The sequence below is a fragment of the Myotis lucifugus genome, unplaced genomic scaffold, assembly GCF_000147115.1.
Source record: "Myotis lucifugus unplaced genomic scaffold, Myoluc2.0 scaffold_5, whole genome shotgun sequence".
NCBI classification, from domain to species: domain Eukaryota; kingdom Metazoa; phylum Chordata; class Mammalia; order Chiroptera; family Vespertilionidae; genus Myotis; species Myotis lucifugus.
In genome coordinates this window covers 10,169,067-10,183,640 of record NW_005871053.1, presented here as the reverse complement: position 1 = coordinate 10,183,640, position 14,574 = coordinate 10,169,067, and the positions used below count along the sequence as shown (strand labels likewise).

General features: G+C 35.3%; 1 protein-coding gene across 4 annotated transcripts in view; it reads left to right on the top strand.

Annotated features, from left to right (window-relative positions):
- Positions 1-14,574, top strand: part of HAT1 (histone acetyltransferase 1) — a 48,058-nt gene that overhangs the window by 16,667 nt on the left and 16,817 nt on the right. For 3 of the 4 annotated variants that reach the window (XM_006083138.3, XM_023744887.1, XM_023744890.1), the window contains exons 5-8: positions 10,293-10,469; positions 10,725-10,846; positions 11,350-11,454; positions 11,779-11,885. In XM_006083138.3, the coding sequence (XP_006083200.1) occupies positions 10,293-10,469; positions 10,725-10,846; positions 11,350-11,454; positions 11,779-11,885 (511 nt within the window). The remainder of the gene's footprint in view (positions 1-10,292; positions 10,470-10,724; positions 10,847-11,349; positions 11,455-11,778; positions 11,886-14,574) is intronic. The other variant, XM_023744896.1, reaches the window with a different exon arrangement.

Sequence of the window (14,574 nt, the reverse complement as noted above, 5' to 3'; positions counted from 1 at the left end):
ATACTGGGTTTAGACTTTGCTGCTAGACTGTGAGAGAATAGTTTCTGTTGTGGTTAGCTTCTAAGTTTGTGGTAACTTGTTAGAGCAAAAAAGATTCAGGACTTGATGATTTGGGAGATTCTCAGCCTATCCAGTTTTCAGCAGACACTAAAATTAGGAGATTCATTGTCAGGAAACTGTAGCTATGAAGAGAAAGCGAGGAGGGTGTCTAGATAACCTTTTGCATGAGGAAACCTTTCAGATTTCCTCAGTAGTCTCAGCAAAAGCCAGGAATAGAGATTGAATAGAGCAGGGGTGGGCAAACTTTTTGACTCGAGGGCCACAATGGGTTCTTAAACTGGACCGGAGGGCCGGAACAAAAGCATGGATGGAGTGTTTGTGTGAACTAATATAAATTCAAAGTAAACATCATTACATTAAAGGGTACGGTCTTTTTTTTTTTTAGTTTTATTCATTTCAAACGGGCCGGATCCGGCCCGCGGGCCGTAGTTTGCCCACGGCTGGAATAGAGAGATCAGGGAAGATCTGTGGAGAACCATCTTACGTATCTAACGATGAGAACCCTCGTGGCATACACAGGTGACTCACAAGAGTTTTGAGAATATTTTATCAGCAAAAACACTGCCAGTTTGGACTGACCAGATGAGGGAAGGCTGATGAACTTTCAAAATTCAATAAGCAGGAAACAGCTGCAAATACCCTTCAAGAAAAGGAAGAATGGCCCTGGCTGGTGTGGTTCAGTTGGTTGAGCATCATCCTATGCACTGAAAGGTTGCTGGTTCAGTTCCCGGTCAGGGCACATGCGCAGGTTTCAGTTTGATCCCTGGTGCATGCAGGAGGCAGCTGATTGATGTTTCCCTTTCTCTAAAAAAATCAATAAAAACATATTTTTCAAAAGAAAAAAGAAAAGCAAGAATGACTCTAAGAGTGGAGGTTTTTTTTTGTTTTGTTTTTAAATATATTTTATTGATTTTTTTACAGAGAGGAAGGGAGAGGGACAGAGAGTTAGAAACATCGATGAGAGAGAAACATCGATCAGCCGCCTCCTGCACACTCCCCACTGGGTATGTGCCTGCAACCAAGGCACATGCCCTTGGCCGGAATAGAACCCGGGACCCCTAAGACCGCAGGCCGACGCTCTATCCACTGAGCCAAACCGGCTAGGGCTAAGAGTGGAGTTTTAAGCCCAGAGGGTAGAGCCACAGATCACAGAATTCCCAAGCCTTGAAATATAATGGAATTTGACTTGCTGGACTTTGAGATTGCTTGGTCTAGTGACTTCTGTCTTCCTACCACTTTCTCCCTTTGAAATGGGAGAATCTATAACTTTTATCCTATGCCTGTTTTACCGTTGTATTTTGGAAGTGATAACTTCTAGTTTCAACTGGAAACAAATTTTGTTCCATATTATGTCATAGCCAGAGTCTGACCCATACTTGATTTAGATAACTTAGATGATGATATTTTGGACTTGAGTTAATGCTGGAATGGTTAAAACTTTTTGGGATGTTGGCCTGGGTGTGGGTGTATTTTGCATTTTTGGGGATGGACATGAATCTTTGAAGAGATTTAAGAAAATCATGTTTTAGACTTGTTCTGTTTCTGGGCACTCCTATTTAAAGGCATTAAAACTTTCATCAAGAATTACTTCACAGAGCCCTAGCCAGTTTAGACTGCAGGCCTAAGAGTCCTGGTTTCGATTCCGGTCAAGGGCACATGCCTGGGTTGTGGGCTTGATCCCTAGTAGGGGGTGTGCTGGAGGCAGCCGATCAATGATCATCTCTTATCATTGATGTTTCTATCTCTCCCTCTCCCTTCCTCTCTGAAACCAATAAAAATAAAAAATAAAAATAATTACTTCACAGAGTTAATTTTTTAAAAATTAAATGACATTTTTGTCACAGTCACCTTTATAAAATGGAAACTTGGAAATTTCATTTTGTAATAAAGGCTCTTATTGTTTGGACCTATGAAGCCAGCAAGTTTTATCAGATAAAATCAGTCATATTATTGATAATACTGCTACATACAACTAGGCAGAAAATTATAATGTGGAAAATGAAGATCTTATGTATTAGTACATACTGAATGCCATACTTTCTTTTGTAGAAGTAGCAGTTCTTAAAGCATTAACAATGAAGTCAACTTTCCCAAGGCTTTAAACTGACTTTAAACTTCTGACTTAAATCTTTAGCCAAGCTCATACCCCTATATTTTTTTGTTAGAATATCCTTTCATTATTTGGACTGGTTGATATGGTCTTTTACTATTACTTAATTTTTTTTTTTTTTGGTTTTATTGTAAAGGACTTTTACTTGTGTGCCCAAGGTCACACAACTAGTAAATAATCAAGATTGTACTAAGAGAGCCCAGCTTGCATGGCTCAGTTGTTGAGTATCAACCCATGAACCAGGAGATCACAGTTTGATTCCTGGTCAGGGCACATGCTTAGATTGCGGGCTCGATCCCTAGTGTGGAGGCGTGTAGGAGGCAGCCGATCAATGATTCTCTCTCATTATTGATGTTTATATCTCTCTCTCCCTACCTGAAATCAATAAAAATATATTTTAAAAAAATTGTACTAGGAGATAATGATAATAGGCATAATGTATAGTAATATCCTATTTAAAAATGTTAGGACTATTTATGACCAGCTCTAAATGGGCCCAGGCTCTTGTGCTTATTAGTTTTATTTCTGTTTTTACAATGTATACTTTATTTTTTCCCCACTCCCATACTTTTATGCTATAAAATCTCAATTTCCTGCTGTTGTGAGGTGCTTCTCTTTGCAGATAGTCCCCTTATGGGTGAAAATACCATATTGGTAAGCTTAATGGAACTGTTACATGACTTAGCTATAGAATAAAAGAGGTCTAAAATAGTCTTTTATATCCATTATTCAACTTTAGTGTCAGAAATAGTTTGAGCACTTACTTCCCACTTCCCAGCCCTGTTCAAGATGACTAAACTTGTCAGATAAATAATATATAACTTTATTTAATACAGTATTTGTTTTATTCAGTGGTTTATATCCCTTGAAAATTTTTTTAAATTTTGCAGATTTAAAAGTATTTCTGAGTAATGCTGTAGTCATGGTGATTTGATGTTTGAAAAGATTTAATCTTAACTAAAGTAGCATTTAACACAGACTTATTAAAATGTAGTTTTCCATAGTCAAGTATTTCTTATTAGATTGTTAAATTCTCAAGCCCAGCTAGATACTATAATTAAAAATGCAGGTGGTATTTTCTCTTGTGTTGTACAAAATTCACTGGTTGTTTGAGGATTTTGGTGGGTTTTTAAGTTCCAGCTGATAGTGTTGAATTGATTTCTTCCAAAGGAACTATTGACGTAATTATTGACAAATCTTTCAAATGCTATGTGCAGTGAAAATAGCTATGTATTTGCATTGACTTCTAATTGTTCCATTCTTGAAAGCCAAGTTTTCCCATTTAGAGGTACTGTGTTGCGAGTAAGGAATCAATCTTTTATAATGTCTTTTTGTAGGATTATTTGCTTCATGGTCGAAGATCATTTATTTAAATTATATGTTCAAGCAAACACTTTTTCCCCCTTATGAAAAGAGAATGGGTAGCCCTAGCCGATTTGGCTCAGTGGATAGAGTGTCAGCCTGCAGACTGAATGGTCCCGGGTTCGATTCCTGGTTGCAGGCTTGATCCCCAGTAGGGGGCATGCAGGATGCAGCCAATCAATGATTCTCTCTCATCATTGATATTTGTATCTCTCTCTCCCTCTCCCTCTCTAAAATCAATAAAAAATAAATAAAAAAGAGAGAATAGGTAGTGGATGTTAGGAAATGGGCTTGCCTCTTCTATCTCAGCTTGCAGCAAGAATGTTCATTCCATAATGCCTTCTGTTTTCTTGATGCCAGGGATATAGTGGCAAACAAAACAAAGTTGCTGCTCTCATGGAGCTTATATTCTAGCCAAGAGTAACAGTCAGTAAACAAATCTATATATATAAAAGCCCAAGCGACTCTTACGACTGAACAACCAGAACGACTGGTTGACCAGTCACTATGACGTGCACTGACCACCAGGGGGCAGACGCTCAATGCAGGAGCTGCCCCCTGGTGGTCAGTGCACTCCCACAGCTAACCTCCCCTGGTCCCTCCTCCTCTCCCTCCCCGTCTGGCAGGCCCCGTCCAGCAGCCTCTGACCAGCAGCTGGCAGCAGGCCTCCAGGGACTGGGCGAGACAGCCCCAATAGGCCCTGATTGCCAGCTAGGCCTAGGGACCCCTTCCATGCACAAATTTCGTGCACTGGGCCTCTAGTAGTAAATAAACAAATTAAATTTAGATAGTGTTATGAAGAAACATTTTGCTGGTTTTTAAATGAAGAAGGGCCAGCCATGTAAGGGAAGAGCTTAGTTAGCAAAAGGACCACCATATGCAAAGGCCCTGAAATGAGAACACTTTTGGCATTTTTGTAGTCCAGGAAGATCACCATCATTAAATCATTGGTGATGGAAGAAAGGGTAGTAGATGATTGAAGGGCTTGGCAAAACTAGATCATGTGGGGTAAGAATAGTTGATAGCATTTAAAGGATTTAAGTACGCGGGGGTCCTATGATACGGTTTTTACTTTTTAAATGATTCTGGCTGTTATGCAAAGAACACACTGTAGGGGGGCAAGACTGAAAGAAAGGAGACCAGAACATTGTAGTGTTACTGCATTCAGTTGTTTTATTGAGGATATATTTTGGAAAGAGGAATAAGGAAGACCCCACTGCTTAAAAAAATAGTGGTACTATTAAACAAAATAGAAAAGATTGGAAAAGATTTAGGGGGTAATCAAAATTTTTGTTTTAGGTGTGTGAGGTTTGAGACTATTACATGAGATTTTGCAGACTATACTATGTAGCATTTTTGTATATGAAAAATATACCCTTTTAGATGATCAGAAACCACAGCAAATCTGCTTATAAGTTTGCTTACTAGAATTTTGCCATTACATTAATCTTTCATTGTTACTTCTTTTTATTTTCCATGCAGACTTCTCTAGTTGCATCTAAAGTTTTTTAGTGACAATTAAGATGCCTATAAAATATCTCCACTAGCCTTCATCTTTAAAGGCAGCTATAATTATTCTGAATTGTACAGTACAGTAAACTTGATTATTCAGACACTGATTGTTCATTTTATGGTTATCCCTGACCTTTGCTTTTATTAATACCTCCTGCTCTCTCTTGAGGTAGTTTCATTGGTTTTAAGTGAAAGGGTGTGTAACTAGGATTGTTCAGTCCTGCTATTGTTAGCATTTCTGGGAAAGGTTTGGTAGAGAAGGTTTTAATACATGGATAAGGTATTATCTGTGAATTTCAGTAATCTATTTATGTTGTCTCCTATATATGGATTGAATTTGTGAGTAGGTAAGAGCAGATTTTAAGATTTTTTTCTGGATTCTTTAGCTTCTTACAGAAAAACCCTGCACATTTACAAAAAGCTAATCTTGAGGAAATAAAAAAATAATCTTTATTAGACTAATAATATTTCACTATACTCTTTTTAAAAATAATTTTGAGTGCTCTTTATGAGTATATCCTTTTTACGGAGTATAAATATCAATAATATATTATTTTAAAGTTTTTTTATTGATTATAGAAAATTTTAAAAATTATATGTTTAGATTTAAAATCATATATTGAGGGCCGAAACCGGTTTGGCTCAGTGGATAGAGCGTCGGCCTGCGGACTGAAGGGTCCCGGGTTCGATTCCGGTCAAGGGCATGTACCTGGGTTGCAGGCACATCCCCAGTGGGGGATGTGCAGGAGGCGGCTGATCGATGTTTCTCTCTCATCGATGTTTCTGACTCTCTATCTCTCTCCCTTCCTCTCTGTAAAAAATCAATAAAATATATTTTTAAAAAATAAATAAATAAAATCATATATTGAGGTTTTTATTTTGGAATTTTTTTGTGAGTTCATGTAGCAAAACACTAATGTAATATAAACAAACATAATAACAACCATTGGTTTTCCATTGGTGAAAAAGTTTTATTAATTTCTCTAACAGTAATCAAATTTTTACAACTTAAATATTGTCAGAGAATTTTAAAAAATGTTTAGATTCCAATTTTTTATTTTTTTAATGTATTTTTAAAATTATTGACAGTATTACAGATGGCCCATTCCACCCCCCCCATATCTCCCTCCGCCCAGCCCTCCCCTCCCCCAGGCCTTCACCACATTATTGTCTGTATCGATGGGCTGTACATATCTTCTATCTATATATATAAAAGGCTCATATGCAAAGTGTCTCCTTGGGAGTTTGACTGGGAGACCGGGAGTTTGATCGCTCACTATGATGTGCGCTGACCATCGGGGCGGCGCGGAATGAAGGAAGGCCCCGGCCGGCAGCCGGAAGGCCCCGATCGGCCCTGATCACCAGCCAGGCTTAGGGACCATCCCTACCCATGCACCAATTTCGTGCACTGGGCCTCTAGTAAGTATATAAGTTCTTTGGTTTATCTCTTCTCATTCCCCCTTTCTTCCCTCCCTGAGAATTTAAAATTGAGCTTAAATTAAGTAGATATGCATTTCCTTCACTTGCTTTTATAGCATATCTTAGGTATTCTTTGAATTATAGTTAATGTTAACTTTGCCATTTTAGCCAAATAAAGGACAGTAGGTACCACCTACTTAACATGCCTTTAAAATTATTGTTTCAAAAATAACTCTCCATAGACAAATTTAGACAAATGGTGCTGTTAGGTTAAGACACTGCAGGTATAGCAGGTCCTTGAATAATTTTTTCATTCAGAGTCATTACGAGTATAACATTGCTTATATGCTGTAGGAACTTAACTCATGTATAAACTCATCAATTATCCTGTGGTAAAATTGGTTTCATTACTCATCGTTTCACTTAAAATTATGGAACTTAGCAATGACATTAAGTGAGGACTTAGTGTAATTTGGTTTTCAAATGTGTATAAATACAAATGTAAGTGTAAACATTTCTTTTTTTTTTAATATATATATTTTATTGATTTTTTTTAAAAAATATATTTTATTGATTTTTTACAGAGAGGAAGGGAGAGAGATAGAGAGTTAGAAACATCGATGAGAGAGAAACATCGATCAGCTGCCTCCTGCACACCCCCTACTGGGGATGTGCCCGCAACCCAGGTACATGCCCTTGACCGGAATCAAACCTGGGACCCTTCAGTCCGCAGGCCGATGCTCTATCCACTGAGCCAAACCGGTTAGGGCAAGTGTAAACATATTTCTATTATAGCAGACTACCAGTTATTCTCAGGCACCTTGCTTTAAGCAGTGATGAGGAAAAGCAAAAATTGCTTCATAGGAACATATGTAACAAAGTATAGAAGTCAGAAGTTGAAATGACCATAGTGAGAGAGTATACAATCTAAAACATTTCATCATAATTCACCTAATATAAGACCTAAATAGAATAGTTACTTTTATACTTTCCCTTTTAAAAAAATGCTGACAAATGTTAGGAAAACATTTGTAAGGCATGACTTTATTAATAAAATGTACTAGGTTTTATTCTGAATTCTTGATGTATTCAGCTTAATTTGTTATCCTTTTATTAACTATGTTTTTGTATAATTTTAATTGAAGTTTAGAATAATGTTCTTCAAGATAGGGAATTTTTCAGCGATCTTCAGAAATGGAATCCAAACTTTTAGCCACAATCCTTGGGCTTAAAGTTTCAGTTAATCTTTAGTTCGACATTCAATTAAAATGATTAGATAGAGTTTATTTCATCTTGAAAGATTTTATTTGGCCAGTAATCCATTATGAGAAATGAATATTTAACTGAACTAAAATATATTTATTCCTTTGGAAAACGAGGAATACAGATCTCAAAAACATGATGTTTATAGAATTTTTTTTCCTAAGGCACAATCCATTTAATAGAGAAATGTAAACAGTTTTCCTTTAGTGATGCGAAGTTCTGAATTCTAGATTTGAAAAACTATTTGTTTTTATGTAACATATCAGATACACAGGGTGGGACCAAAGTAGATTTACAGTTGTGAGTACCAGGAATAGAGTTTATTCTTGTGTTATTATTTATTAATTATTGAATTATTTTCCATACAACTGTAAACCTACTTTTGTCCTACCCTGTACATTTTCTCTAACCTGTTATAAATAATAAATTTCTTGTTTTTAAACTTAGCCTTTTATTCCCCTGTGAAAGTTCTTAAAGTAATGTGTAAACTTGCCCAAAGCAAAATACTTATTTGAAACTATTTATTACAATAAATAGGTATCTTTTGAAAGTTAAACATTAACTCTCTTTCAGTTTTATTGTGTTCATACTTTTGTGTTGTTGTGTCTTCTACCAGAACTGCTACTTGAAACTTAGGAGTGTCTAAGAAACATTTGAAGGACATTTGATGCAAGATATGTGAACTTATTTGATCATGCTTTGCAATGCCTTGTTGAGAAGACAGAACATAGGGAATGTTTTTAAAAAGTTAAAATTATATACATTATAAATGCCTTGAAGTGTTTTCTTTGAAACTGGTAGATAATAAACCTCTTTATTTAAGTAGTGTTTCTTTTTTTAAACTTGAACTAAAATTACACTACTTTACCCATCAGTACTCTGGATTTTGGTTGCCACACAACAGACCTATTAAAACTATCCTTTTTATTACAATTTCCTCTTGTAATTATTGAAATTGTACAGATTATATAAAATATGCTTAAGATGGTTTCTTCACATTAGATAACAGTTTCAAGGAGAAATATTTATCAAACAGTACTTTTAAAATAAAAATAATCCTATCAAATGCAGTTTATTTGATCTTGAATGTAAATGGATTGCAAGGACTAGTGTACATATTAGAAATAAGCTGTTGGGCAAAATGTTGAAGAGCTATATTTTAAATAATAGCTCTCTTTTTTATGGCTATAAATAAGATATATATAAATGTTGGTGGTACCAAAGCACTGAAAATAGAACTTGTTTGTGATAAACTCCATCCTTGGTTCTGTATCCTAAAATGTAACTGAATGATAATAAAGTGCTATTCATCTGCAGGTGCATTGCTTCTACTTAGTTAAAAAATGGTTGAAAGGACAGGAATTAGTAGCATGTTGTATTAGCCTTTTGTAGTGTATTTTGTCCTAAGCATCTTAATTTCCCTGTTTTGAATGCTAAGTAGCAAGGGTCTTGGTTAGAACTAATACCCATCATGCATGTAAACGGTATGAAAGAGCTGCTTAGTAAGTTAACACAAAGTGTTCTTGTGTCAGTCCTTGTGGAAATAGATACAATACAAACATTACAGCTGAACTCATGGCAAACTCCATTAAGTAAAAACCTGGCCTCATTGTTCAGAAAAAAAGTTTGAATAGTATGCAAGCTCATTTTGTTGAATGTAATGTCAGGCTTTTAGGGACTGTATTGAAGGATAAGGTTTTGTTAAGTTGAGACCAATTCATTAAGTTTTATTGCCTGGTGAGAAGCAGTAATACTTTATTGTAAGACTTCATCAAATATTCATGGTTAAAGAGAAGTAGTAAATGTATTCAATCAAGTGGTCTTTTGGGGGTTTGAAAAGGATTATGAAGTCTGCTCAGCTGATAGTTTTAACATTCATTGAGGTTGTTTAACAAGGGTAATTTTAATCTCTGAATTTAATTTTGTTGTCCAGACTTGTCTCTTTTTTACTGTCACAAATCTAAGTCCATAAGAATTATGTCACATTATAGGGATGAGTGGATAATATATTCATATAATTTATGTATTTCCTAAGAGGGTATAATTTAAAAATTATCTTAATTTTGAGTTTGGTGTCTGAGGGAGTTATGACCTGTCTATTTGTTCTTTGTGAGGTTGTTACTTTGGTCATACCCTAGCTTCACGTCACTACTGCGGGTGATCTTTTCATGTCTTGGATAATATGGTCTCCTTGACACACATTAAATAATAAGCTGTCTTTGTTTTGGCCAGTTCAAACTGTCTTGAAGGGATATAGTAAGCATTTTATACATGATATTAGAAATTTCAGTAGCTCTCATTCTTGCACTTGATTTCACGCTACTTGCCTCTTTTTCATTTCTATGTTATGCTTTAGTCTCAGATTTGTGTGGCAGTATCTAATGTACATGAAACTTATCCTTTCCCAGTTCACTACATGTTTACTTTTTACTTTTTAGTTTAACTATGAACTTAAAGTTTTTTGGTTTTTGTAAGTTTTGTCAATTTCAAAGAAATTAAGCATATTTAACTAAAAGTAAAATTTGTTATTAATGTATTTTTATGTCCTTTCACCTCCATTCCTTAGGCAGATGATGTCGAGGGCAAAATTAGACAAATCATTCCACCTGGATTTTGCACAAACACAAATGATTTTCTTTCTTTACTGGAAAAAGAAGTTGATTTCAAGCCATTTGGAACCTTACTCCATACATACTCTGTTCTAAGTCCAACAGGGGAAAACTTTACCTTTCAGATATACAAGGTAAAAATAAGTCTAAATATTTCTTAGCTAAAAGGAACCCGTGTGCTGTTTTGTTGTTATTTTCAGTGATTTATTCTAACTTCAGGAAACAAAGTTTTGTCAGCTTTGAAAACAAAGATATATTTTGTGTGTGTCTGTGTACACATCTTAATCTGAAACTTCTAAACATTTTCCCACAGGATTGTTTTGTGTTCTCCACATTTTCACGTACCTCTGTGATGAGTTTCACCTGACTTTTCCTGGCTTTTTCCCTAGGCTGACATGACATGTAGAGGCTTTCGAGAATATCATGAAAGGCTTCAGACCTTTTTGATGTGGTTTATTGAAACTGCTAGCTTTATTGACGTGGATGATGAAAGATGGCACTACTTTCTAGTGTAAGTACAGTTCTAAAGCAACAGTAGACCTTATTACCTCCACAAAGCTAGCATTTTAATTGTGGCGACCCAATTATTGGGACAGTATAATGATATTTTTCCCAGGAAAGAAAAACTATTGTTTATGAGGCTTGAGTTTTCCTTCATTATGCTTTGGGAGACTTTGAGAATAGAGCTGAATTAAATGCTGTTGTCCGTTAGGGCCCTGAATGTAGGCTTAAACAGTAAAATGAGCTTTGCCTATGTTTTCTTTTACTTGCCACCTATTCATCTTTATAATAGGCAAGTGCACTGAAGTGATGTAAAGAGGTCTGATTTATCCAAGTTGCTGCACACCAATTAAGTGGTGAATTGTACATTCAGAACATAGCAGGTGTACCCATTGGGCCCTCACAGAGTAGCTTGCTGACACTGAAAATTCAGTCAGAGAATGGAAAAGAAAATGGACACTGCATGGGAGCGTGACTGTAATTGACCTGCTTGGCTTTCTGTTTTATCTGCAGATTTGAGAAGTATAATAAGGATGGAGCTACGCTCTTTGCGACCGTAGGCTACATGACAGTCTATAATTACTATGTGTACCCAGACAAAACCCGGCCACGTGTAAGGTAATTGGCAGTATAACACGTGCCCTGCCTTTTATTTCAGAAGAAGGAACTGCTGAAGTTTCCAATACTTGTTATAATAGTGTTGATTTGTTTTTAAAAAATCACCATTATTCATTGGCTGTGTACTGATTTATTTCATTGTTCCCTGGGAAACAGTGAGGAAAATTAACCCAATTTGGAATATCTTGATAATTTTTGGATTTTTTTGACAGTTGATTGAAAAAAAAGTCATGCAGATTTTAAAATGTTCATAATACTCTATTTGCAATTTTTAAACTGGTCATGTTGTGATATTTTAACTTTAAAATCATTTCTTTACTGTAGTCAGATGCTGATATTGACTCCATTTCAAGGTCAAGGCCATGGTGCTCGACTTCTTGAAACAGTTCATAGATATTACATTGCATCTCCTTCTGTTCTTGATATTACAGGTATGTAAGTTTTGATTTGTACTGAAAGAGACTTTCTAGAAAAAAATTTGCGGATCTTTTTTTTGGGCAGAGATAAGTATTCTATTTTAAACAGCATTGTCCTTGGGTCTTTTTGGCACTGTCTAAAGATGGCTTAAATCATAAGCTTTTGTGGTATTGGATTACATCTCTACATATGAAGTGCTTATTAATTGAACAAATTGAAGATACTTTATTGAATATATATTGGGAAATCTTGGTTAGGCATGAATATGTTGTAAGTATGGTATAACTTATTTGTTCATTTTATTCAGCAAACAGTTGCATTGCTCAGAGACCATGCTCAAATTTTCATGTAGGGGCAGAATATTCTAAAACTTACTGAGGGAAAAAAAAGCCAAATAAGTAGTTCCTGAATAGAATACACATTTCTTAAAGAGTGTGTTTTATATTCCCAAATTGCATGTCTTCACAATAGTAGTTTATAAGGTGTAATGTAGGCCTATTTGTTTTGAAAACATCTTTTAGTGTGAATTAGCCATAGAAATGGTATTATGAAGAGGAAAAGAGACTCTTTAATGGAAAAGTCATCATTAGACAGAGTTACAGATGATAGATAATAGGTAAATGTGAACTATCAAAGAACCAAGTGGCCCAAGGAACATTTATATTGTCATTATTTCATTCTTGAGTAACACTGTTGCAAATTTGTTACTCATAAAGTTGCTGATTGAACTGAAAGTCACCTCCCCCCTGCCCCAAGAAAACTACTGTACCAGATATTCACATCCAAATTAGATATTACATGTTATTAATTCTATAAGAGTTTTAATACATCTTTGTTTTTAAAACTATTAACACAACATGCACAAAAAAACAAACCTTTTAAAAATGCTATTTTGGAATTTTGTCAATTTGTTTAATGACATCAAAAAAATACACTGAATGTGGGACTAAAGTATATAAGCAGGCTAGTAGGCAGATTATTAGTGTCTTCCTTTTTCATGTAATATAGTGGTTTTGCTTGCCCAGGCTAAGTAGAATTAACCCTTTGAGTGCCAACCAATATCCTAGGAACTATGCTAAAATTGCCAAGGCATTTTTGCTGATTTTACAGCAGTTTAGGAAAAAAATTATGAATCGCAAGTAAATGAAGTTACATATTCAAAAACTTAAGGAAACCTTTACTACATTGACATATTTAGCAATATCATCATCACTAATAAAAGCAGACTTAGAACTGGACGCCATTTCGAAGCTTTGATAGTGCTTCCGGCACTTTTGGCGAAAGACAGGAGGAGCGCGATCGCTCTCCCCGGCACTCTAGGGGTTAAAGTTACCCCAAAACAGATTTTGAATTGATCCTGTAGATTAATAAATTGGAGGGAAAGCATGTTTTTAAAAGGGAGTTCCATGTTTATAGAGTTGAATTATGTTTTCATGTGACTTTCCTACTGTGAAATGGTTTAGAAGCTTGGACGATAAAGCAGTCATTACTAAAGTTAATTAATATCAAAAGTTTTGTTACACCTTCACTAACTTAGTGACTTGTAAAATATAGAAACATAATACAAATGATAACACTTCTTTTTAGCTAAGCTGAAAATTGTTTAGCTTCTGTTTATAGAGTTTGGACTAGGTGCTACATGAAGGGACTTTTTTTGTGGTGATTTTAATCTGGAGTTCACATAAGTAGTAGTCTTTGTCTTCTCTAGTGGGTAATGTGTCAGCACGGGTTGTTTCTGTGAAGCCTCTTAACCACTTTCTTCTGTCTGTTCCAACCAATAAAGTCCTTGATACTTAGCACCAATTAGCAGATAAAGAATTTCATTTCTTAAATTTCAGTGAAGAGTCATCAATAATGGTAGCCTTTATTCTTTGCAAACTGAAGTCTGTTAAGAGAATAGGCTAAACATGCTAAAGGACTTCTGAATTTGAAAACTGGGGTATCAGCCTTTATTTTCAGCGTTAACATTTCTCAGCATTATAAATACTAAAAATGCCTTATCAGCTGTTCTCACTAAGATAGTTCTAGATTCCATACCCAGTCCTTTTAAAAAGTGGAATTTTCTCCTCTAAGTCATTTTAGTTGCCTGTTTCTTCATTATTTTGTGTGGGGTTTTTTTTTCTTAACTTTGTGGATTTTTTGCAGGCTTTGGATCTCCTTTTGCAATTCAGGATATTCTTTATATTGAGATGGCCTTTTGCTTACTTGACATAGAGCCAGATAGAGTGATAATTAAAACTTACCATCTATGGCCTGTGTTACAGGATACATAGGTGTTTGTGGTGTAATTGCCACCTTTCTTTTTTAGCACTTAATTTTAAAGTAAAATACTAAATGATTCTTTATATCTTGAGCCATCTTCATTTTGACCATATCAGTATCTTAAGATATATTGCACATTTGAATACTTCTCAATTGTGTAACTTTATAAATAGAATCAATGATTTGTTTCTTCAAGAATTATGAAGAGAGAGTTGCATTTGACAGTGGAAATGTTTTTATATTCCTTGGGTACATACCTAGGAGCAGAAATTATGGAGAGTATGGTTACTATGTTTCATCTTTTGAGGAACCATCTCACTATTTTTCACAGTGGCTGTACCATTTTACATTTCCACAAGGAGTGTATGAGGGTTGCAATTTCTCCACACCATAAATATTTGTTACTGTCTTTTTTATTCTAGTCATTCTAGTGGACATGAA